This window comes from Pollicipes pollicipes, unplaced genomic scaffold, assembly GCF_011947565.3.
Source record: "Pollicipes pollicipes isolate AB1234 unplaced genomic scaffold, Ppol_2.1 Scaffold_3087;HRSCAF=3621_pilon_pilon_pilon, whole genome shotgun sequence".
Lineage (NCBI taxonomy): Eukaryota > Metazoa > Arthropoda > Thecostraca > Pollicipedomorpha > Pollicipedidae > Pollicipes > Pollicipes pollicipes.
In genome coordinates, this window is record NW_023596225.1 from 9,494,995 (window position 1) to 9,520,145 (window position 25,151).

Genomic DNA, 25,151 nt, shown 5'->3' on the forward strand with positions numbered 1-25,151 from the left:
TCTTGCAGAATTCATACAGGGCGAAAAGAAAACTCAGTCAATAAGAGCATGCCAAATGGACGGGGACTACAAGCCGCAACATCCACATCTTTGCCTTCAAAACACCATCTCAATTCTTGGTAGAGCGTATTAAGTACTATTCGTTTATGCAGCGACCTACCGCTGCAGCAAATGTTCTATGTCTTCACCATGCACCGCAAGGTATCTCCACGGAAGGCGTGGAAGCTTAAATAAATCACTATAACAAGGTTGGTTTTGATCCATTTACAACACTGAATACCAAAGATCTAACGTCGATTTTTGGCGGGAGACACCCCATTGCACCTTCCAATGGAGTTACGCGCCAGCTTCTGCGGAGCGTTCCGCCGTGGCCGGGGAGCGCGTACGAGCGCCGGCCGCGGCTCGCTGGCGCCATCACCCGGGCGGCTCCATCAGCCCCGCTCCGTCCCCGTCGCGGCCGCGACCATCTCCGCACCGGCTCCATCAGCCCCGCTACGGCCCGTCGCGGCCGGCGGCCCCGGGTCACGGCGCGCCGCGACCATCTCCGCACCGGCTCCATCAGCCCCGCTACGGCCCGTCGCGGCCGGCGACCCCGGGTCACCGCGCGCCGCGACCATCTCCGCATCGGCTCCATCAGTCGGCGTCAAGGTTCATCTGTTGCTGGCCGGCGGCCAGCCGGCGGCGCCGCGCGCGACAGCACCGCGCGCCACTAATGAGAGCGCCGCGCCGGAAGTGCGGCCAGTCGTGGCAGCGCGCCGCCCGAGATCGCAGCGCAGACCTGCCGCCGCCGCCCCGTAAGGCCGCCCCTCGGTGCCCGGAGAGCCGGCACGGGCCGGCGGGCCGGCGTGTGGTGCATAGCCGCATGTGGACCGGGCCGTAGACAGACGTGGGTAGATGACCAGGCCGTAGGTAGACGTGGGTAGATGACTGGCACTCAGAGAGATGGCTGCGCCACGTAGTAAATAGCACAGAAGTCGGCACGTCGATGGCCATCGCACCGTGACCCTAGCTGTATATCCAGACGTAGCAGAACGTAGCAGGGTGAGCAGAGCACGTAGCAGGTGCATGGACACGCACGAGTTTTTCAGTATAGTTATACTACGGGTAAGTCGCGTTTCCTTCCGGTAAACAGCAAGCTCCTGCTCTTTTTTATTCACAAAGCATCCAGGGGAAATTTGCACCGATCATTTCTAGAAGACGTCTTATCCTCCAGCATTTAAGCCAAGAGTCCGTAGCAGCGACCCTGGCAAGAGTCTCGGGCAGTCCTTTCACCCCAAGCTCTGCCCCGAAATAGTCACGGTGTGTCGAAGTCACGCCGCTGGCCGTCGCTACCGAGAGACCAGGGGTGGGGCCAGCTGCAGCAACTAAAAATGAATTTATATTTGTTACCCGGGCTAAGAGGCAGGGTGAAGGCATGATCGACCCCGAAATTAACCAAGTCTTAAGTGAGGCAGAGCGAAAGTGACTCCTTTCAAAATTCGGGCATGGCGGAGGCGGAGCTCAGTCAAGCATGCGGGATCGATTCGTGGATTAGCCTACTCAAATGTAAATGCAACTAACTGCGACTGTTTTCGCTTTGTTTTGCTTTGAGAGCCAATTGCATTAAGGAGTAAATTGAACTCTACGTAAGATGATATATCCCCGTTACGTGCCGGTAAACCAAAAAAATCTTCTAACAACGCCTGTGCGCTGTACTCGTTACACTTTAGACCTCATGTTGCCGTAATCGAAATTGCATTTTTTTATCATAATAACCGTCGATTACTTGTAATAATCATTTACATTGCAATTGCTCACGTAATTAAGCCCGTCTCCTTCATTTAGAAAAGTGGTAAACTCAGAAAGTTGGCGAGCTCTTGGAAGTGATAGTAACAACTGCCTCCACAGGCCGCCAGCCGAACCCAGAATAGATTCCTCTAAGGTCAGTCCAGCACAGTACTCACGTGCGCATGGCCGACACCGTCCGGGGGGAAGTGGTCTTGGTCATGATGTCAGACAGTCTCAGGCACAGTCGGTGCGTGTCTACATAAAATCGCTTTCCTCGTGCTAAATTATGCTTCTTAGCAGCACATGTCAATCACGATACCTACTGCGTCTGTTTCTGCGCGGCAGGCATAACGCACCATCGGAATCAAACAATGAGTTTTAGAATGTCCATGTCACACGCGTGTCCGCGGTACGAGCGGGCAATAATGCGTGCACGGTTACATCTTCAATGTATGCGATGTCATCGATCCTGTGCATGCTATGCTTGTTGCCTTGACTAGGCACTAGCTTAATGGCGAGAAAGCGTGTTTTAGTGAACTGTTGCATGATCTTCAGTGGTTTTGCGTTCCTTACGATTGGGCGGAGGAATTTTATGCCAATATGCGATTATGTGAGTCACCGCTGCCGGCCTTTGGCTGCCTTTACTTCGCATTTCCTCCCATCCGACAGCTACAAATTGACGGTAATGTATTGTGCGTTCAGTTCTTTCGCATTTTGATTGTAGGCTTACAGCTCAGCGACGCGGCCGTCAAAGGCGAGGTATTTTCCATGCATATTTTCCTTCGCAAACATCTGACGCAGAGGCTGCCGATATGGGCAGCGTAGACTCTCCCTGATATTTCTTTATTGAGGTCATCTCCAGTGCTCTGAAATAAATCGGCGTGTTCAGATCATGTTAAACACCGTCTTGCCCATCACAGAGATTTATGCAAACAAAAAGCTGTGGGAAGCGACCATCGGCATGATTGGTGATGGCCACCTGTGGCGGGCTGCAACGCGATACCATGGCAAGTTATCATCGCTTGGGTCAAGGTGATTTGCATCAGTAAGGCGTCCAAAAGTAGCATAACGCAGGCAAAACTGCCAGCGCATCTAAGAACCAAACAGAGTCAAGCTGACTGGGGGGGGGGGGGGGGGTGATGAAGACGAAACGCTTCTGCGCAATAGAACCGGATCGGTACGGACATACGCGCCGATTTCACGTCGCTCCGATCAATGGTTGCTGAGCTACCGGGCACGTTTCGAAGTATTCTCGCCCATTTAGCGAGCCAGGTATCCGCTTATCCCGCCGCTACACCAAAGGGTCCGAAACCAGCACTACTTCACGCGCCACAAGGACATCTCCACCCCAGTCAAAGCTTGCCTGAGACGCTCTGAGGTGTGATGTCAATCAGCACAAAATGCGATGACGTTGGTGAAGTCTGAACGCTGGACCGCTCGCCCGAGTATTATCCCACTGCCAGCTGAGCAGTTAGTCCAGACGGCCTCTTGGCAAATCTGCCTCAGATTTGGACGAGAAGCAAAAGGTGCCTCTGGCGATGACCTAATTTCGCCGAGCTCATGCATAAATGGATCCAGAAAAGCTTGGTAGAAAGAGACGACTTTCCCGTACTTTTCAATGGAGATGCCAGAATTTGGGCTTAAGGTTACGTTCAGGTCACGCCTTTGCCATTTAGCAAAAGCAAAATGGCAAAGGGGTTAGTCATTTTCTCAATGGTTAACCCCTCATCATAAACTGACGACCAAGCCGACTACAACCGATCGCACACTGCACATGCCCACGCACGCAGTGCGCCGTGCGCGTATTTCACGTGCTTGTGAAAACCTGCACTAGCGGCCCACGGTGACAGGAGCGTAAGCACCCACACTAGACTATTTTGGCCTCCAGGCAGGTGACCTATCAGATAAGCGTCATTTTGGCGGCTTTATCTGTCTTAGCCGCCAACTGAGTGAGGAGCCAAATATTTGTCTGAGAAACTTTTCCTGAGAAACTACTTTCCTATCTATCATTTTGCAAAGCCATCTCAAGATCAGTACATCAAATGAATCGTGCTGCGTTGTACAGAAAACACTGCATCAATATACTCGTTCAGAATTGCGTTTGTCTCCCTCGCGAGAACTGGAAACGTGGGTATAACACGCGCAACACTGGGATTAAGGCGGGTGTGTAACACGCACTGCCCAGCGAAACCGCCAGACGTTTCATGCAAATCGTTTCGGTGGGAGAGCGCTGCAAATGTAGGCAGGAGCGGATGCGATCAGGCTGCATCTATGAACAGACAATGCCTGTGGCTAAACTGAGCTTGTTTATTTCCACAGGTACTCCTGAACAGCCGCAGCCATGCCGTCGACGAAGAAAGGGGTGAGTGGCATGCGATACCTAACGGAGCGGTTTGGATGGGAGTGCCAGCGACCGAGCCGACTGATGATGAGATGGGTCGAGACGCCTACAACCTCGACTCACGCTGGTTAGCAGGGGTGGTAAAAGCGTACTTTTTGTCACCGACCAAATTTCTGGAGGAAAACTTGTCGCCAGTAGCGCAATGTCATATCATATGACAAAATGGTCATTAAGTCCATGCCCAGTAACGTCATCGGTAATCAACCTACCACCGAAGGTCTCTTTCATCGATGCAATTTTCAATATCATGCACATAACCGAAACGTTCAATCATGCACTACCCTTCAACAAATGTCAGGATGAGTGCTGCTGCTAGGAAAGCAGGCGCACCTGCCCTATACCAATAAGATAGCCCAATCACAACAGTTTTCTTCTACATTCGGGGCTTGCCGGGGCCTGACTTGCAAAATTGCAGTGCATTGAAATCACCGCCCACCTTATATCACTCGCATCGCAACGATTGGAATATGCCCTTGCGGCCAGACGAATCCCCGCATCTAGATTTTCCAGTATTTCATACTGTCTAGTTCGGGACACCGATGGTCGGCTGTTAAAAACAGCGATTCGGCCGACCGGCCGGGCCATCGGAAATACACTGCTTTGTCGCCGACCTGTCACCGAGTCGGCCGACCAGCTAAAAATCGTAGGACATTTGTGTCGCCTGGTTGGAATGAAACCTAGAAAAGATGCCATGGTGCCGTAGAGTACGGTAAAAAGTGTTTACGGAAACTTTTGCTGTTGTGTGGCGAAATGTGTTACCATGGAGGCATAATGTCCATGTGTGGAGACCTCATGTTATGTTTTCCATGGCGTGCTGTATTTTTCGTCCTGGCCATTACCAAAATTTGCTGTCCAAAAACATTTTTGGTACCGAGCTTCGCGTGAATATCTAAATTTGTGTCGCCGACCTTATCCAGGAAGTCGGCAGGTTTCACCACCCTGGTGGTTAGCCGAGGCTCCACCGATGTGGTTTTACCACCCTGGTGGTTAGCCGAGGCTCCACCGATGTGGTTTTACCACCCTGGTGGTCAACCGAGCCTCCGCCGATGTGGTGTTACCACCCTGGTGGTTAGCCGAGGCTCCACCGATGTGGTTTTACCACCCTGGTGGTTAGCCGAGGCTCCACCGATGTGGTTTTTCCACCCTGGTGGTTAGCCGAGGCTCCACCGATGTGGTTTTGTGGTTAGCCGAGGCTCCACCGATGTGGTTTTACCACCCTGGTGGTTAGCCGAGGCTCCACCGATGTGGTTTTACCACCCTGGTGGTCAACCGAGCCTCCACCGATGTGGTTTTACTACCCTGGTGGTTAGTCGAGCCTCTACCGATGTGGTTTTACCACCCTGGTGGTTAGCCGAGCCTCCGCTGATGTGGTTTTACCACCCTGGTGGTTAGCCGAGCCTGGTGGTAAAGCGAGTCTTAATTGCATTATGATAAAATTTCAACTTGAGTGACCTCGCCCGCCTGCCACGCCCTTTTGAACCTCATTTGTATGCAATCGCTGATCGCAGCTTCACATGATCTTCAGAAACAACACGCGCAAGTATTAAAACTTGGTGCTGTACATCATTGTGGGAATTTGTTTGTGCGCTGTTCGGCCAGGAGTTACTTCTCTGCAATATTGCAAAATCCCCACATGTTTAGACCCTTCTGATTGCCGTGGAAATCGAAACTGGAAACGTGTGACGGCGTGTGATACGTCGCTCGATGACAATGTGTGATGTAGCAGAGGGCTCTTCACGCTCCACCCTGGTACACACACCATGCCACCGACCGCTTTAGGGCGGCTTTATTTTAGCGTCGATTTCATATGTTAGTGATCAGAGCGGAGGAGGATGTAAAACAAGTCTCGCAATGCGGGTGAATGTGCCGGCTGCAGCTTACTGTCACGTCTCAAACCTGCCTGGTCCATAGAGAGCGTGCCAGTGATGGACGAAAAAGGGACAAACGTAAGCTTTTCCGGAGTCGATCTTGCATGTAGAACTGTGGTCTGACCCGAGGGAAAGGTCACGGTCATGTCACGTCAGGTCAACCAAATAGCCATGTCGCGCTGCGCGTCGTGACCGATTTGTACAAAATGCACTGCTCTCAATATTTTGCCCACAATTTTTAACGACATAAACGGCCTGATGAAACTGAAGGCCAGAAAATGAAATCAACAGCATTGTTTCTAAATGAACGCCTGAATTTTGCACTAGCAAGTCTGCGCCCCCTATCATTCAAGAAAGGCGGGCCTCGAAACGCACTGATCAAACCTGCCGTCATTCGTTACCAACGGTGGCTGGAAGGTTCATGAACATAGTTTTTGGCATCACTTACATAATTACATTCGGTAATTCTCACGTTCGTTTGCGCTCCATCATCCCACACCACACAAGGAACCTTGCTGTCGTATGAGCAGGCTTCCTTTTCAAATTATTGGGTCCAATTTAGACCCCAACTAAACCTCACGAGCAACTGTCGGAGATTCCTTCTGAGATCAGGGAGCCCAGGTCCCTCTGATCCAATATGATAAGCGGACACTATAGGCCTAATAGGATCTTTGTGTGATTATGCCAGGTTAGGACCGCCCACCCCTTTCCCCGGGGATCCCCAGCTAAGTGATTTACCATACACCTCCAGCGCGTACAGTTCTACCTGCGTCAGGCCTGCTCTCGCTGGCATCCCCGCCAGGTCTCCGACCCGGAAGGCGGAGCCCCTGGACAGAGGAGGACCGGGCCGAGCCCATATTAGAGCGCCGCTCCGGGCGTGGCGTGTGCGCCTCCGCCCCGAGGGAATGCGGGGTCGCTGGGCTGAGGCCAGGCGCCGCCGCCGCCGCCGCCGCCGCCGCCGCCACGTGGCCCGCAGCCAGCGGCCGAGCGCGCGCCGTCCGGTAAAATAACTCTGAGTAAGCTCCAGCGGCGAAATAGGAGCCAGCGCCAGTGACATGCGAGTGACATCGACACATACGGACAGATACAGAGGACGGTGATGGCGGCAGACTGCCGCTCGACGAGGCCGGCAGGAGTTCTCGTTCTCCCACTTACAAGACGAATGGCAGGATCATCCTATCGCACGAGGCGGGTGGACACGTGTCTTTCCCCGATGCATGGAAATGTCGCACATTCAGACGACTTAACGTCTAGGCTATTATTTTCACATAGCTTGCATCGGCGAATTCATTGGCCATCCTCCATAACACATCCTTTTATGTGATGCGATGCTTTCAAGGCCATCCTGGCGCCACCGAGGCGCACCGATCATCTACATTGTGCACCTGATTTCACGTCTTTACCAGTCCTTGTCGCAAAATTAATATCGATCCTTAAAAACGCCCCGAAACGGGTGGATTTTTTATTTATGCGCCTGTGGGTGTAAGTAAATACAAAGTGGACCACACTGTCCCAGCACGACTGTCCATTTTCTCCTTCACCAGGATCATCGAATCATGTAGCTGCAAGGCATAGTGACCAAAATCTTAAGCTTTGTCTGGCCTTAGCTGTTCACCTTTTCGCGACTCGAAAGTTTAACATTTTCCAGTTTCTCACACCAACTGAATAGGGTAGGATGGGGGGGGGTGGGGGTAAAGCAGTAGTGATAATCTTAAAATGCCGAAGCGCGCCGCCTGATCAACGTTTAAGTGCCTCTACGATACTGAAGCGCAAGTTGTCAATGTTTGTGCTATCTGTTGCTGACTGTTTCATGGCTGTACATGATATCATACAGAGTCCTCGGTGGTTGCAATGATATCCGTCAAGCGTGTAGATAATAAAAAAGAGTACGTCCGTCGTACCAGGAGAGCACGTCCGTCGTAATCATGACAGGCAGGATTTGACCAGGTCGCTTAAGCTATCAAATTTCCCGTTAGTTGACATTAATACGACTACAGCCTGCGCTTTCGCTAGTTATAAATTACATAACTTACAAACAAAAATTAATGTGCGATAACCTTGGTACATGGTAAAATGTGCGGAATTAGATCGGCGACTGCAATGCGTTGGCACAATATAACCGCAAATACGCACGATGTATTACGTTTACTATAATCATTTTTATGGCGCAGATGTGACAATGCATGTACTAGCAGCTCTGGGTGCACAAACAGGGTTCCACCCTCACCACTGCGAAAACTGTTTACCAGCGAAGCAAAGCAGCGACTGCTGACCTTTCTCATTTTGGAACAACTTTTCAGTCATTGCACGCTGCCCACAAAGTTTTGCCTTTACTCAGGAGATCGATTGTATACCTTTAGGAAAGTCATCAAGTACGTGCTAGGCCAGGCTGCGGAGATATGCCGTGGTTATTGAAAGTGATGGTGCAAGCATTCGCAGCCGTCTGTACTTCCGGGGCAGCAGTTTAACGTTTCTTTTTCTTCTTTTTTTCATTGTTTTGGCGTAGCGGATCGGCTGGGTCGACTTTGTGTAGGTCAGAGTCCACCTCACCATTCGTGATTGTGGCAGGTCAGCGGCGATGGTCACGCTACGCCAGAGTCATGTCCACCTCACCATTCGTGATTGTGGCAGGTCAGCGGCGACGGTCACGCTACGCCAGAGTCAGAGTCCACCTCACCGTTCGTGACTGTGGCAGGTCAGCGGCGACGGTCACGGTACGCCAGAGTCAGAGTCCACCTCACCATTCGTGATTGTGGCAGGTCAGCGGCGACGGTCACGCTACGCCAGAGTCAGAGTCCACCTCACCGTTCGTGACTGTGGCAGGTCAGCGGCGACGGTCACGGTACGCCACGTTGAAACGCTGAACGCGGGTTGTTGCTGACCATTTTGCGCTGCCCAATCAGCCATTCAACAGCTCGTATTCCGAACCCGTGGCTAGTGACAGTTATCACAAGCCTCTCTGGGTCTCGTGTCTCCGAACAGTCGCGTATAAAGTCGACGGGACGTCTGGGAGGCAGGGAGGGATGACCAGGGCTATCGGACGCCGCTCAGATTTCTTCAGTCTGATGGTTAAATGCTGAGATAGTGAGAAGTTACGCATAGGCGATCCAGGTGGACACGGTTGTGGACATATCCAAGGCGGTATGCGTTGACCCAAAATAAGAATGCATTTTTTGTCGTTTGCCATCATTTTTGACGATAACGAAATTACTTAGTTGGTCTCTTGTGCCCTGATATATAGAGTAATACAAGGCGACCTAACCCAGTGTGACCCACATACAATATTATTTCTGGAAATACAACTGTCATAAAGTTAGAAAATATTCAAACAGCCAACATTGGAATCGTCAAGCACTAAGTACCAGCAAGTGAGCAGAGTTTTTGGTAAGCATATGCGAGCCACGACGCCTGCTATACAACATGCCATTTCACACCCATCTTGCCTTAGCTTGGGGCCTTTTCAGTCCAACGACCAGCCGCTCACTTTTTGACGGATTGTCTGTACCGAGCGATGCGGTGTCTCTGAAGGAGAGCGGAGGGGGGGGGGGGGGCTGGCAGCAGCCGCAGCAGCACGGGCCGCCGGCGACGTTACAGGCCGGACCGACCGCTCTGGCTGAGTCACCTGCCGCGCCGCCGGCCCTGTCTGTTTGCCTTGGCCTGCCACTGCGAGGCGCGTTGGCTTACACTACGGCGTGGCTGTCCTGCCCTGGGCCTCGCCGTTCGTAGGGTTACGGAGAGGAGCCGGTCGACAGTGGCTTACATATGTCAGGGCTTGCTTCGTTTTGTGAAGAAGTCGTGATCGCGCTGAACAAAGCACGGCTAATTTGGATGTTGAAGAGGCAGGAAGACCTTGTTCACACTGGAGGGTCATTCTGATCAGGTTGTTTTTAGACCATTTCCAAGACCTTCAAGACTTTAAACCTTCTAAGAGACGGGTTGGTATCTGGCACCCGTTTAACACAATCATGACCAAAGATGATCGGCAGCTAATGATGAACGCAACAGAGAGCTGAATTATGTATGTGAAAAATCCGTGTCGAAACCAAATCGACACCTGTACTATATACGCACCATTTTAGGTGTCTCCTTTACTTTCAGTCGAAGAAGTCCAGCAAGAAGGCGGGAAGCAGCGTCTTCTCATCCTTCTCCCAGGTGCAGGTCTCCGAGTTCAAGGAAGGCTTCGCTCTGATGGACAACGACAAGGACGGTATCCTCAACAAGACCGACATCAGAAACTCCTTCGATATCGTCGGCAAGATTGTGTCGGACAAGGAGCTGGATGACATGTTGAACGACGCGCCCGGTCCCATCAGCTTCACCATGTTTGTCAACATGTTCGCTGAGCGGCAGTCGGGGCCTACCGACGACGATGAGATAATCATCAAGGCCCTCAAGGCCTTCGACAACGGCCAGGGCAAGATCGAAAGCGAAGCCTTCCGCAACCAGCTGATGGTGTTTGGAGACAAGATGAAGCCGAAGGAGGTGGACGACGCGTTAGCCGAGATGGACTTCGATGATGAGAACAACATCGAGCTGGATCCGCTGATCGAGATGATCGTGGGCAAGACCGATGATGGCGGCGCGGCGGAGGACCAGGAAGCGGCCCCGGCCGAGTGACCTGTAGAAAGGTGGGTCACCGCTCCTCGCTGCGGTCTAATGACAGTATGAGCAACAGGGTCAGGCGTCGCCCTGGGCGTGCTGCATCAGGATAGCCCCCTCAGATCACCTTCCCCGTCTGTATTCACCAGGTAGCGATACCCATGTTCTCTGCTCCCTGCCGTGCGTGATTCAGTCACGCTCCCTGGGCGCGCAGTGTTCGACGCTGGTCTGACTCGATGACCCGATCGTGAAGCTCTCGGTTGCGAGGTGCCCCCGTCAGTTTCCCAGCCGGAGTGCGGGGCTCATCACAGCCGTCATCGTCTGTCCGCAGGCCCATCGCCGCCGCGACTCTCGCCAGACGCAGGCTCGCCGCGGCCGCGACTCTCGGCGGACGCAGGCTCGCCGCCGCTGCGACTCTCGCCGGACAGCCCGACACCGCGCTGTCTGGCTGTCTGGCTGTCCGGCTGTCCGCTGCTCTGGGACGGGGGCGGGCCGGGCGGGGTCAGCGGGGCGGGCTCGGCTCGGATGCTCCCGGGACCCCCGCCGCTGCCCGCCCGACCCCTCACCCTGGCCGTACGAGCCGTACAGCCGCCGACGGCACACTGGACATGCCACTAACTCGGTGTGGTTTGTGCGCTGAACAATACATGGTCAGGACCTGACAGCGCGGGGCGACGCTGGCTTCGTTTGTGTTTGACAGGGGGTCGGCGGCGAGCTGGACAGCTAAGATCTTGCTGGTAGATTGTGTGGAATTGGACGGCCAGATCACATCTCTCGACGCGGTCACCGGTGAACAATCTCTGGGGCAAGATGAGTTTCAGAGTCGCACTGGCGCAAGATGAAGGTGAAGCCAAACCTGACCAGCAGCTTCAGTTTAGGGTGCACGCAAAGTTCCCAATTGGTGCGTGAGCATAATCAGAATGCGACCATAGCTATCAAGTCAGCTGGCTTCTGTTTGATTGAAGCCACGCATTAATCTTCTTTTACGAAGGGAGGGGGATGGCATGAGCCCACTCCATATTCTCTGCAATGTTTGCCATAATCCAGTGAAGTCAAAACAATCGACATAGTTTTGTCATTGCATAATTATTATACGTTTCAGCAGATCAGTTGCTGTTCCATGCATAACGAAAGGCATCAGAAAACCAGTCATTTGAATCACGGAAAACATTGCTCCTCAGTTTTTGATACAACTGCGTTGTTGTAATCCGCTTCCAATAAATTCTTCGGTAGATCCCGATCGTGATGCACCAACAAAAGTGAAAGAGCTGGCAAATTACTGGAGACGCACTGCAAGAACACCTTTAGAAAGCAGTTCAGTAGCAACAGCCTTGGCGAGTCAGAACCCTAGTTCTGAGACCTCGAATCTTCGCGAAATTTCCAGCCCCGTATCCGCCGCTCTACCGTCAGCCCAGCCATCTGTTTGCGAGCATCAGACCGCGCCACGCCCGTCGCAGCACCGCCTCGGCCTGCTTCGGCGGCGGCGATGGGGCGGGGCGCGCCGGTGGCGGCCCCCCCGCCGACACGGCGGTGGTGGGACCGGCACGAAGGCCGCTGGCCCGCCCGCCGCCGCCGACGCACCGAAATAGCGTGCCGAGGCGAAACGCGAGCCGAGTCAGCAGCGGCTGCCGAGCGCGGCCGCTCCGACGGCTGGGGAGCAGGCGGCCGGCGCTGGTGGCCGAAGGTGGCCGACCGGTCAGAGGGAATTGCGTCTCGTCGTCGTCGGTCGTCTGGCGAACGCCTTGATGGAGATCACAAACTAGGCAAGTGGTCTTGTTGCAGCAGAAGTAATACTTCTGGGAAACAGTGCTGTCGTGCTGGGAATCAGATTAGAAGAAAACCAGATCATGTAAAAATGGTCCGGACCAAATCGTGGGTAGCGTGCCAACCTCAAAACATTGAACTAATTTGACTTTGAAAATTCAGTTGTGGTGTCTTACGATGGTTACCGTTTGCAAGGAAATTTTGACACACATTTGCCACCCGCGCATTTATTTGCGCAAACGAGGGAAAACGCTGCCTCAAAAGCGCCGCACAGTTCTCTCGCAACCAAATCCACGTGACATGACCTCGAACAAACTGTTGTGCAGCACATGAAAATCATATCAACAGCACTGAGAACTTCCTCTTTTCGCTCACGTCGCTCGCTTTTTGTAGTGATCGCAGAAAAACTGCCCGGAGCTACTGCTCCCACTCCTCTTACCGAACAAGGGATCGAAAACCGGAGCCCGCGGCCGCTGTAAGCCGCGCCGTTTTCGCCGCTGACGGCGGAGCGCCGTCGCGCTCCGAGCTCGAACTGTCGACGAGCGGCGACGCGCTCCGAGCTCGGGCTATCGACGAGCGGCGACGCGCTCCGAGCTCGGGCTATCGACGAGCGCCGACGCCACCAGCGCGCTCTTCGGCCGTGCTGCCAGCCAAACAGGCCCCGATTGAATGCATATTTTATTTCTATGCGTCTCTCGCATCAGTTGACCAGAAACAAATCATATTGCCTTCCAATGACCCGAAAAAAGCACGTCATTCGCTGAAATTGCTGGTGGGCCTGCTGCCTGCGTTACATTCGGGCCGACTCGACGACGTCACCCCACGACGAAGTCGCCCGAGGGCACGACACGCCGAGCACACGCGCACCATGAGTCCGGAACACAGACGCGCCCTCGCCCCAGCCAGAGATCCGGCCGGAGCGCGGTGAGACGCGGCCCACCCGCCTCGCCGCGAACATGTCATCATGCGGGATCAGACGTCGCGGACGCCCGCCAGACGTTTTCCATCACGCGAAGCCCGGCTTACGGCCAGTAAACGAACCGCTGCTTGCTAAGCCCAATGGAACACACACTTTGTCTGGAGATCTGCGTGGAGTATATGGCTTCGCAAGCTCACGTCGGCGACATGGACCGCGGCTTCCCAACCAACAGCTCCAGCCGCCGCTTGTGAGCGCACCGCGCCGCCCGCGGCCGCGTGAGCACTGCTCGCTCCCGCCGCCGCCGTCCGATGGTGCTGGCGTCCGCGCCAGGCGGCCTCCGCCGCCGCAGGGCGCCGCCAGCGTCGTTTCCGCGCTGACCGCCGTCAAGCCGTGCGTGCCCGCCGCCGTCTTGCCCGTCCCACGGTGCTCACTTCGATTCGCGCGCCGCGCTGCGGCGTCAACACATCAACCCGTATGTCACGCGGCCGGGCGCGGCGCCGGCAGTCCCGGCGCCGCACCACCGCACCGCGCGGCCGGCACGCCAGCTCCCGCGCCGGCGCCGCCCGCTTACCCTGAGGGGACCCGGCCGGCCGGCTGGTGGCGCGCCGCCGGCTCGCCAGCTCCCACGCCGGCGCCGCCCGCTTACCCTGAGGGGACCCGGCCGGCCGGCTGGTGGTGCGCCGCCGGCCCACCAGCTCCCACGCCGGCGCCGCCCGTTTACCCTGAGGGGACCCGGCCGGCCGGCTGGTGGCGCGCCGCCGGCACGCCCTGACCCAATGTCCCGGCCAGGGAGCGGGCGCTGCCGCCGCCGCGCCGGCCGCCGGCCCGTTGCACTGTACGTCCCGACAATCGTGCGCTAGCGTTCGCGCCGCTACCGTCATGGGTTGTGGTGGGGCACGAGTGGCATCGGGTGGCCACCGCCAGGACCTGGGGACGGTCAGAAGCACGCCATCAGGGGTCAGAGGAGCACCTGAGCACGGCCGGAGGCACTCGGCAAGAGGTTTGAGAGCAGACGAGCAGAGGGCCAAAAGACCAGCTAGTCTTCAGTCACCGGAGGAACCTTAGAGGGTTAGCGGCACTCCGTCAGAAGTCATCATAGGGCCGTAAGGGCGTCATAGGTACATGGCCGGGGACACTGCGAAGTCGACCTCAGGCAACAGGGCATCATTCTTGGTCTTAGTACTGCGGCAACGAACTTACAGTGCGAGACCTGGGAAGTTATGCTCAAGCTAACTGACGTGCCCTAAAGTGCATTAAAACGTAACAGCAGAGCACAAATCCCTGTCACAACACCCCTGAGAAAACTTCAGATTGAACCTCCAACATGAAGCCGAACAGAGACTGAGACATAAGCGGAGGCAGAGCCCGAGTCGGACACGGACACAGCCCAGACACAAACCGTGTCGGAGGCAGAGACGGCCAGCTGGCCCACTGACCGTAGACGGGCGGCTGCGGCTGCTGGAAGTAGTAGGGCTGCGGCCCCAGCGCCATGGTCAGAGCCATGGAGGAGGAGGTGCCCGTGCTGGGTCCGCACGAGTACGGCTGTCCCTGCATCATGGCCAGTTGCGCCGGCGGCACCAGGTACATGCTGCTGGCCGGGTAGCCGCCGCCGCCGCCACCGCCAGCCGGCAGCTGGTACAACAGGCCCGCCTGGCCGCCGCCGCCGCCGCCGCCGCCAGGAGCCAGTGCCGCCTGCTGCGGCACCATGCCGTACGCCAGCGCCTGGTGCGGGGGAGGCGGTGGCGGCGGCGGCGGCGGGGGACCCTGCTGCGGCTCGTAGCCGGCCGGCGCCGGCGGCGGCGGTGGCTGCTGCGGCTGCTGCGGCTGAGGCTGCTGCTGCGGCTGCGGCTGCTGCTGCTGGTACATGGAGGCGTGCGCCGTCGGCATCATCCTGACGATCACCTGTCGGCAGAGCGGGGCCGTCGGCGGTCGCTGACGACGCCGCCCGCCGGCACAACCGAAGCTCGCTGCTGGATGGACCGGGGGGGGGGGGGGGGGGGGGGGGGGGGGGGGGCAGTACGCTTCAGCCGCACCATCAGCACCGCACAGTCGCGAAGCACGCAGCCAAGCCGGCTGACGTCGGCCCGACCGCGCCACAAAGAACAGCCAGCTGTTCTGCGACCGTGCTCGGCGGCCACCTCCCGCGTGTCCGCCGACGACGACGGCCAACAGCGACCGACCAGCGACGGCACCGCGTTCTCATCCCCGGCAGTCTGCCGGCCGGCTGGCGTCCCGCCCGCCAGCCCTGGCCTGTCCCGTACGGCTCACCTGGCCCGGGTAGTGGTGCGGCGCCACCATGCCGTTCTGCGGCATGGGCAGCGCGCCGTGCGGCGCCGGCGGGTGGCCGCCCAGCGGCGACGGCGCCAGCAGCGGCTGCCCAGTCATGGCAGCCACCTGCATCTGGGAGGCCTCGGCCCGCGGCGACACGCCCGCCAGTGCCGCGTAGTCACCTGCCGACGGGAAGCGCGGGGTGAGGTACGGCCGGGGCCGGGTCAGAGGCCGACACTCGCGGCCGGGGCCGGGTCAGAGGCCGACACTCGCGGCCGGGGCCGGGTCAGAGGCCGACACTCGCGGCCGGGGCCGGGTCAGAGGCCGACACTCGCGGCCGGGGCCGGGTCAGAGGCCGACACTCGCGGCCGGGGCCGGGTCAGAGGCCGACACTCGCAGCCGGAGCCGGGTCAGAGGCCGACACTCGCAGCCGGAGCCGGGTCACGATAGAGCTGAAAAGCAAAGGCTGAACACGACAGGGTCGCAGATTGACACAACACATGCATAAACCCACCATTTGGTCAGTCCGTCATCGGTCAACAAGCCAGTTGGCCGATTGGCTAGCTCGTCAGCAGCTGGTTGGCACGCCGGCGAACTGGGATGCATGCAGAATAAAGACAGGGATGCACACAGACACCCGCAGCCGCAATAAAGCGCGGTGACCGCCAAAGACCGTGGCTGCCGCGGCAACTCCTTCACTGCCGTACCGGCCCAGCTGGCGCGCCCCTGCCCGGCGGCCGGCTCCCACCTCTCTGTTTCTGGTGCCGCGGCGCCTGGTGCATCTGGTGCGGCAGCGGCAGCGACTGCGGCCCCATCGGCAGGTAGCTGAGGCCCGGGTGGCCCGGCATCGAGAGCAGCGACAGCTGGCCGGGCATCAGCGCCGCCTGGGGCGTCACCACGCGCGCCGGCGGATCCGGCTGCCGGCGGGGAGTCGCGCTCAGAGTCACAGTCAGGGCGGCAGCGGCCGAGCGGTGCCGGAGGCCCAGAGCGGCAGTGGACGCTTACAACCGCAGTCAGAGCGGCGTCGACCGCTCAGAGGAGTACTCCAAGAGGCACCGGACGCTCCGAACCACGCTCAGAATGGCGCCGGACGTGTAGAGCTGCACTCAGAGCGTTACTGGACGCTCAGAGCCGCCTCACGGGCCGATGCTCGGTCCACAGGTTGATGGAGACGTGAGCAGGAGGAATGGGGATAACAAAATACTGTACCAGTGCACACAAAATGCAAGCGCGTGAGGACTGCGGGTTGAAATGGGCAAGGGTAAATGCATGCACAGGGATTGGACACGTCACAAAGACGTTAACAATCTGCCGTATCATTTGCCACCAATGAAGGCGACGTCATTCGCTTCAACACCCCATAATAACCCTGATATATAACGTTCGCAGCTGATTTTCCCTCATGGCCAAACCACAAGCTCAGAGCGTATCATACCGCGGTGCCCAATCAGCAACAATCCCCTCGTACGTCTCGCAACAAAACAGTAGCGTAGCTGGCGGGACGCGAGCTGTCCTGTTTTGTCGCGAGAACCCGGCATGCGGCCGGCCGTTGGGCTTACCGAGTAGCCCATATTAGGCACGGGCACCGGCGTGAACGTCTTCGCGTTCGGATTCATCGTGAACTCCTTAGCGTTCGGGTTGAGTTTGGACCTTGCCAGCGAGTCTGCCAGCTTGGGCACGTCCTGCTTGGGCGTAGCAGCCGAGTTGGGCGTGGTCACTGTGCCCGCGGAAGGCGTCGTTCCGCCCGACGAAGTGGGCGTGGCGCCAGCAGCCGAGGTGGGTGTGGCCGGCTCACTGGGTCGACCACCGGCCGGCGTTGGCGCCGCACCCTCCGCGCGCGGCGCCGCCTCCTCCGCCAGCACGAAGTTCTCCTGGAACTCCTTGAGGCCGGTGAGCGCAGGTTTGCCGGCGGCCGGCGGCCGCTGCTGCCTGTCGGCGGGCTCCGGCGCCGGCGGGCCCGCCTCAGCCCGTTCCTCCGTCGAACGGCCCGGCGGAGAGCCGCGCGCCCTACCGGCGCCCGAGCGGCCATGGTGCGACGGCTGGCGCGCCGGCGCGCCGCCAGCCGTCCCGGGCCGCGGCCGCGCCGGCGGCGGCGCGCCGCGCGCCGGTCCGCGCGGCCCGGCCGCCGGCTCGCGCGGCGGTCGCCGCGCCGGCGGCACGTACCGGTCGGCGCGCGCGTCGCCGCTCGGCCGGCCGACGGCCGCGAACGCCGCCTCCTCGTCGCCGTTTTCGGCGTCGGCGCGGTGCCGCGAGACGGTGGAGCGCTCGATCTCGTGCGCGATGCGCGCCGCCCGCTCCAGCTGCTCCTCCGAGGTCAGCTCAAGCGGCGTCGTGTAGCCGGCCAGCGTCTGGTCGAACGTTGACCGCACGCCGTACATCTTCTCGTTGAGGCGGAACATCTCGCGCGGGTCCCAGCCATTCTGCGGACGACAAGGCAGGAATGGTCACGCGGTGCTCGACGCGGTGTGGGCGGCGCCAGGCGGCTGATCGGGCGTGGACGACGGCCATGTCGTCGTCATGGAGTTTCGTACACAAGTACTATGTATCTACACCAGAGACGCAACTTTCTCCAAAAAATCAGTCCGCAGCCCAGCCCGCCCCACCCAGCAAGTAGTGCAGCCCGCAAAAGCCCGCTGGGCTACATTGCTGACCCATCAACCCGCAAGCGCTAAATTACGGCAATATGTATTTCATTCTTTCACCTTAATTTTCGACCAACAGGTTTCAGTGTGCAAAAATGACATGTCAGTGTGACCTAAAACATAGCATTGTTTGGCTAACATCAGTGATGTTGCTTAGAGAGCGGTTGTCAAAGTACCTGGACAAAAAATCCTAATGCGCCAAAGTAGACATTAAACACTATGCTGGCAGTTTTCACCAACAGATGAGGAGAAAGATGGGGGAAATTAGATTTGTCCATCACCAGAAACTACCCAAAATTTCACCTTTCTATCTCATCTCAACAGACGGCAGAACATTTCTTCTTAAATTGCCGACATCAACTGATGGCTTTGCACTGAACGGACAGAGTAAAAAAATAATAAAATACACAATCTCCCTCTCCCTCTCCCTCTCCCTCTCCCTCTCCCTCTCCCTCTCCCTCTCCCTCTCCCCTCTCCCTCTCCCTCTCCCTCTTCCCTCTCCCTCTCCCTCTCCCTCTCCCTCTCCCTCTCCCTCTCCCTCTCCTCATCCTCTCCCTCTCCCTCTCCCTCTCCCTCTCCCTCTCCCTCTCCCTCTCCTCCTCCCTCTCCCTCTCCTCTCCCTCTCCCTCTCCTCTCCCTCTCCCTCTCCTCTCCCGTCTCCCTCTCCTCTCCCTCTCCCTCTCCCTCTCCCTCTCCCTCTCCCTCTCCCTCGTCCCTCTCCCTCTCCCTCTCCCTCTCCCTCTCCCTCTCCCTCCCTCTCCTCTCCCTCTCCCCTCCCTCTCCCCTCTCCCTCTCTCCTCCCTCCCTCTCCCTCTCCCTCTCCCTCTCCCTCTCCCTCTCCCCTCCCTCCCTCTCTCTCTCCCTCTCCTCCTCTTCTCCCCTCCTCTCCTCCTCTCCCTCTCTCTCTCTCTCTCTCTCTCCTCTCTCTCCTTTCTCTCTCTCTCTCTCTCTCTCTCTCCTCTCTCTCTCTCTCTCAACTGACCGCCTCCTCGAGCGAGACCAGCTGCTCGCTGGGAATGTCGTCCTCCACCCAGGGCTGCAGCTCGCGGGCGGCCAGCGAGCCGTTCGTCTTGCCAGAGATGGCGCCATCTGTCTGGAAGCCCGCTGGAACATCCCGCATGCCGCTGGTCAGTCGCCGACCCCAGCGCACCCCACAGTCACCAGCTGACAGCGGTCACGCACACACCGCTGGTCAGTCGCCGACCCCGGCGCCACCCCACATTCACCAGCTGACAGCGGTCACGCACACGCTGCGGAGTGCACCACGTGACTTTTGCGGCATGCCAGTATCCAGCACAGGAAACGGCACTTCGGTAACACATTGTCAGTGTATGACGCACCAGAGGGCTGGCGTCGTTCGATACGCCGTCAGATGCTTCGAGGAGTGGGTTGGAAAAAACATAGCTCGCACTAGTCATGTTGGGCTATGTTCGAGGCTTTAACTTGTTACAGCTATTTGCAATGGTATTGTCTGGTTCCACCTCCCCCCCCCCCCCCTGGATTTGCAGCATGGAAATGCATGGAGACTTGCATAAGGGTGTAAATGAAAGTATGACAAAACATTTCGATAAATATTAGACGGCTGAAAGGATGGTTGAAAATACCGATACGACTGTATCGTTGACATTTCACGAGCCACCAATGTGAGACAGAATGATTCCGATAAAAGCTGCATGGTAAAAGAGGGACGACTTTGAAAGGAATGACTTCAACGGCATATATTCTCTCATATTAAATCAATTAATGCTGGTGGCAACGATCACACCGAAATTGCCAAAGATTATGGCTCTTCCTGGCTAATAAAAGCTGATTAACACCATAGAGTAACCAGCTGAAACGACGCAGTGACTTCCCCCTGATGAGTGCTGTCCATGGGGACAAGCAAAATGCCTGAATGGCTGTCGTACGCGAAAATGAGCCAAGAACTACGCTAATCTAGACGTCTCATTCTCCCAATCATCGCCCAACCAACGCAAAGGACAGCGTTACATCTCGGGGAATAGACTGGTCCACTTGGATGTCCCATTCTCTGAACCACCGCCCACCCAACGCAACGAACAGCGTTACATGTCGGGGATCAGACCGATCGGCTTGAATTTCTTTCGAAGCAATGCCCGCAATTTTTTCAACGTAGGATTCAAAGTAATCTGTCTAACTGGCGTGAAAAAACAACCGACGAAACCGCCCACACTGCACACCAGGAAAGGGGGACAAGCACATCAAGGGATAAGTGAACCAAACCCAGTTGGGCACAGCTCTTGCGCAAGTAGAGGACGAGTTGGCTTTGTAGGCAGGTCGACGTTAATATCAAATGCACCGCTGCATAGCGGCGAAAACCGGCGACTGTGTCTGCCCGGCGAGCGGAGCACGCCGGTCGGGCGGCGGCGTCTGCTCACTCTTAGTGGCGTAATCCAGGTCCACATTGGCCGCCAGAATGGTGACGATCTGGTCGCTTTTGAAGATGACCTTGTCGCGGATGGCCTTGGGGTCGATCTTCTTGGGGTCCTCGCGGCTGACAGGGTTGGCCAGGCCCAGCACGAAGCAGTTGTCCTCGGAAACGGACTCCAGCACGCCCTCGTACAGCGCCTGCGACTTGGTGAGCACCTGGCCAGGAGGAAGCTGCTCAGCTGGCGGCCTCCGCGGGCCGCGGCGGTCACCCGCACGCGGCGGACGCTGCGCGGCACACCGCCGCAGCCGGTGCGCCACCCGCGTGCGAGCGGCGTCTCCGGGCCGCGTGTGGCTTCGAAGACAAGGCAGCAGTCTGCAGCCCGTGCGTTAACTCACGCACGCGATGTTACCAAGTGCTACAGAGATATGCCAAGAATTCCTGCCGGCTCCGATACACACAGCAATGCTACACGCCACTCCTCACATTGTTCTTAATGGAATGCATGCCTAACGCAAGTGTGTACGCCATCAGGCCTGCACCCTTTAAGCATGCACCAACCGATCAAGCTAAAGCATGTGCGGTCTGACCGTAATGCATCGTTCACCACCAGCAGCGCTGGAACACACGAGCACGAGCACGATCCGGCGCGCGCCGCCGCCGCCGCCGCCGCCGGCGGGGCTGGTCTCTCTCTCTCTTTCTCTCACCCGGACGGTGCAGCCGAGGACGGAGGTGAAGACGTGCGCGTACTTGGGGTCGGCGTACACGCCGGCGGCCTCCGGCGGCGGCCGGTCCTGGCTGGGGCGTGGCTCGCGGGCGCGACCGAACCTGGCGACCGGTGCCCGCCGCGTCAGACGCCACCGCGCAGGCCACAAGGGCAGAGGCCGTGGGCCGGCGCGCCGCTGGGAGGCCACGGCAGCAATGGACACGACAAAGAATATAAACGAGGACAGAAAAAGAAGGGAATTACGGAAGAAAAAAAGAAGAGACGAAAGAAGAGGAAGACATGTATACATATGAATATGACTATAAATGCATATATACATATATATATATATATATATATATATATATATATATATATATATATATATATATATATATACAAATAGCAACGCCTAGTGCATATGGCATGAACATTATCATACTGGTACATCGAGCAGTTGATGTCTTGAATTCGTGGCGATCTATAACTTACCTTCCATTGTTATTTGCGTTGGATGGTCCCGAATTTCTCGACTTCCTGGGTCGGTTTCCCTGGTTGTTGGAGTTCATTACGGTGTTTCTGTAAGTTTGTGTAAGTATCTGAAAGAAACAACACGACCATGGTACGCGCTGTGGTATGCCACATTAAGGAAACTTGCCTCACCGACAGAATGCTTTTCATTCACACGAGTGGAAAGATAACGCGAGAACAGTGCATCACTGTTGCTAGCGTTGTGCCAGGAGATCCACACTGTACTACTAAGGTAAAGTGCGAAGAAAAAGCTTAGAATGGAGGAGGTCAGACAGTTTCATAATGCAAAAGTCCCGCCGTCAAATGATGCAGTTCGGCCCCTTCTGGTTGATAAATTTTCCAGCGCGATGTCAGTACGTAACCATAGAAATGTGGGTGGTGGTAGAGCATCTGACCGGCGAACACAACAGCATGGATTCCAGACCTCCTGCAAGGTGTGTCGCGATCGGGACAAGAGGCTGTGGCCGTATCGGCGACTTGCGACGCCGCGGGTTCGAGGTTCGCGCCTTGCACGCAGTTTGCGTGCACTCCGTCACAATCCGCGTGAAAGGTGGCGGCGGCGGCGGCACGCGTTATATTGATACATAGTCATCGAAATACCAAGCAACACTTTTTAGGATTGCTCCTACGATGTCTTATGTAGCACGCCGACGCTTGGCCTGCGAAACGTCATGATCAGAATAAGGCCGGTCCCGTAATGCTGCACCGAGTCCTGTGGCAGTCACATGCAATGTTTCTCGTCTGCTTCCGTTAAGAGTAGGATGCCAAAGACCAGACGATACTGCGGCCGCGGCCGAACTGCTTTACGCAGTGGCCTGAGATGGCGGAGTACACTTCCGATCCTCAACAATCTCCGCCCATCACGCGACTCTTGAGAAACACCGCGCATCACGGGGACCACGCTAGGATTGGCGGCCGTTCGCAGCCACCTCCTCGTGTCGACCAGCCCGAAATTGACAGTCTATGCCAGAGGCTTACCATGTGCCCCATATCCTTCTGTCCTGCCAGGAGCCATCGGTGACATACCGAATCGAAAGTCTTGCCAATGTTGAGGTAGATGGCATTGGTGGGATCCCCATGAATCGCCACCTTGGTCCAATCCTCCGACACCTCTAGCAGCTCAGAGAAGCAGTGGGGTCTGAACCTGGCTGGTCATTGGAGCCAGTGGGGTGAATCTTTCTGTTGTACTGCATGGGATCACTCTACAAGCACTTTTTGAAATGGTCCACATTCACTGCAGCCATTTAGTTTTGAATGTTTTTATGGATGCTTTTGTTTCAGTCCATCTGAAACCTACCACCCAAGGCACATCAATTCAGCATCAAATTCATTAAATAATTTTGTCTCCAGCCTTTCTCCAGCAGAATTGGGGAGTTTTGTGATACATAAAAGTGCAACACATACCACCAACATGCCAAGTTGGCCCACTTTGGTCATAGCCATCTGACATTTCAATGTCAGTCAGAACAAACAATGCACCTGCTCACCTGCTGTCCCATGCTAGTGCCACTGGATGCATCTCTCCCCTAGGCTGTGGGTCCATTGCTATTATAATTATAGCTATTATACATAGTTTCACCTTCATGGCTTCTGCTCACAAACTGATAACTCACAAGATGTGGCCCCTGCACTATACTGCAAGCTCTGGCATGCACATGTCTTCTCAGTGGAGATGCTGCTTAAGTACTTGTTTGGCCATCAGTCTTATCCCGCCTATTACTTATAATATTCATTTGAGATCACCAAGTTTTAGCTTTAGTGTGAGCCTGGAACATACATACTGCCAAAACACTCTTGACTTTGCCTGACATTACTTGCAATGAATTTCTTACTCTTTCTCACAGTTACAATGCTAGGCCTCTATTATACCAAGATAATTAAGCAAAGGCAATGGTTTCAGGTGACAAGCATATCTTTGCAATGAGGTCCCCATTTTCTTAAGTCTTAGTGTTTCTGGACATGCAGATGCCCATGCTGCTGAGCTTGTCTAGGCTTGTCTTAACAAATATTAAAGCTGACAATAAAGTAATTTTAAGGCACAGATGTAAACAGGTAAATTTACCTGTTCAAATATACCTAGCTGCAGTGAAACAATCACAGGTATCTTATTGCATTACATCATGGTAACATTAAACTAAAGTACAAAGTGAGATTTGGATGCTATGAGGCCCTTTGACAGCCAGTTGGCACATGAGCAGTTATTACCAGTGAAAAGCAGATGTTTGGTGTTTGCACCATGTGTTAAGTATTCAAAAATATTAGTAGTGCTTTGATGATAACATTGTGACATGCTATGATATAAACAAGCTGCACACAGGTCACAGTCTTCACCTTCACAATGTAATTCCATCTAGTGATGCGTCTTGAAATAGATTGACAAGCAGGATACCTCTGATATTTCTGGGTAACTTTTGATATATGAGTAGATCTCATTGCTTGCTGGACACCACCAACCCATCCTTGATATGCAGGTAATAGCTTACAGAGTGTAAATAAGGCAAAGCAACAGCAGGAGATATGGCATGTGCCTGGGTGTTGAGTAACCTTAGTGGGTAAAATGATGCCTGGCTTATTTTGAAATCCTATTATATCTGTAGCATAACAATTTTCTGGAATAACATGAATGATCATCTTTCTCTTCAAGGCATTCTAATATCTCATCGCTTAAAGGCATTCAAAATATTTTAAAATGTTAGTAAAAAGGGGCACAAATATCTTCCTAACTGTACAATGAACTAATAACAGCATATCTGTCACTTCAGTGTTTACTTCATATGTTTACTTCATATGTTTACTTCATGTGTTTACTTCATATGTTTTCAGTGTTTACTTCACTTCATATGCACATCATCTAGCAGATGGCACTGTGATGCTCAGATGAATGGTGCTCTGAGAAAAAGACCTGCAATGTTTTTAGGCATAGTGCTATCTTAAAAAATTGGGGCCTCACATTTCCAAAGTGAGCAAGCATACTTAGGTATATTGCATGATAACACACATTATACCTTCAAACACTTTTCATAGCAAATTTGTTCAACCTCAGCATATTGGTTGCAGCAGCCTAAGCACAACAGAAATCAATCAGTACACTCAGCCCACAAGGAGCTAGGTTCTTCTCCAACTTAGTTTTATTTTTAACAAATATGATAAAACAATGGCACTCAAGTAATGCCACACTGACAGCAAACTCACCTCTGAGCAGTAGCCGGTCGGTTTATCCCCTACACCATGATAATGCATGAACTGCCTGCCTGGAAGTTCTCCACTCAGAAGAAATCCATGGAATGGATGGCTGAAGTA

The 25,151-nt window shown here is 55.5% G+C and overlaps 2 protein-coding genes across 3 annotated transcripts; one reads left to right on the plus strand and one right to left on the minus strand.

The window, feature by feature from the left end:
* Positions 1–754: 754 nt before the first annotated feature.
* On the plus strand, positions 755–11,320 carry LOC119089733 (myosin regulatory light chain 2). Of its 2 annotated transcripts, none has more exons than XM_037212545.1 (4): positions 755–794; positions 4,087–4,129; positions 10,135–10,664; positions 10,967–11,320. In XM_037212545.1, exons 2-3 carry the CDS (start codon positions 4,109–4,111, stop codon positions 10,651–10,653), a joined length of 540 nt encoding a protein of 179 aa, XP_037068440.1. In that variant the 5' UTR covers positions 755–794; positions 4,087–4,108; the 3' UTR covers positions 10,654–10,664; positions 10,967–11,320. The 2 variants fall into 2 exon arrangements, with proteins under 2 accessions (XP_037068440.1, XP_037068442.1); XM_037212547.1 differs by lacking the exon at positions 755–794 and adding an exon at positions 1,903–1,921.
* Positions 11,321–16,027: 4,707 nt separating this feature from the next.
* Positions 16,028–21,889, minus strand: LOC119089342 (ataxin-2). The gene is made up of 8 exons (XM_037212011.1): positions 21,813–21,889; positions 21,322–21,442; positions 20,625–20,832; positions 19,211–19,332; positions 17,821–18,006; positions 17,146–17,508; positions 16,335–16,503; positions 16,028–16,038 (listed from the first exon to the last, which is right to left on the minus strand). The coding sequence occupies exons 1-8, from the start codon at positions 21,887–21,889 to the stop codon at positions 16,028–16,030; spliced, it is 1,257 nt and encodes a 418-aa protein (XP_037067906.1).
* Between the last annotated feature and the right edge of the window lie 3,262 nt (positions 21,890–25,151).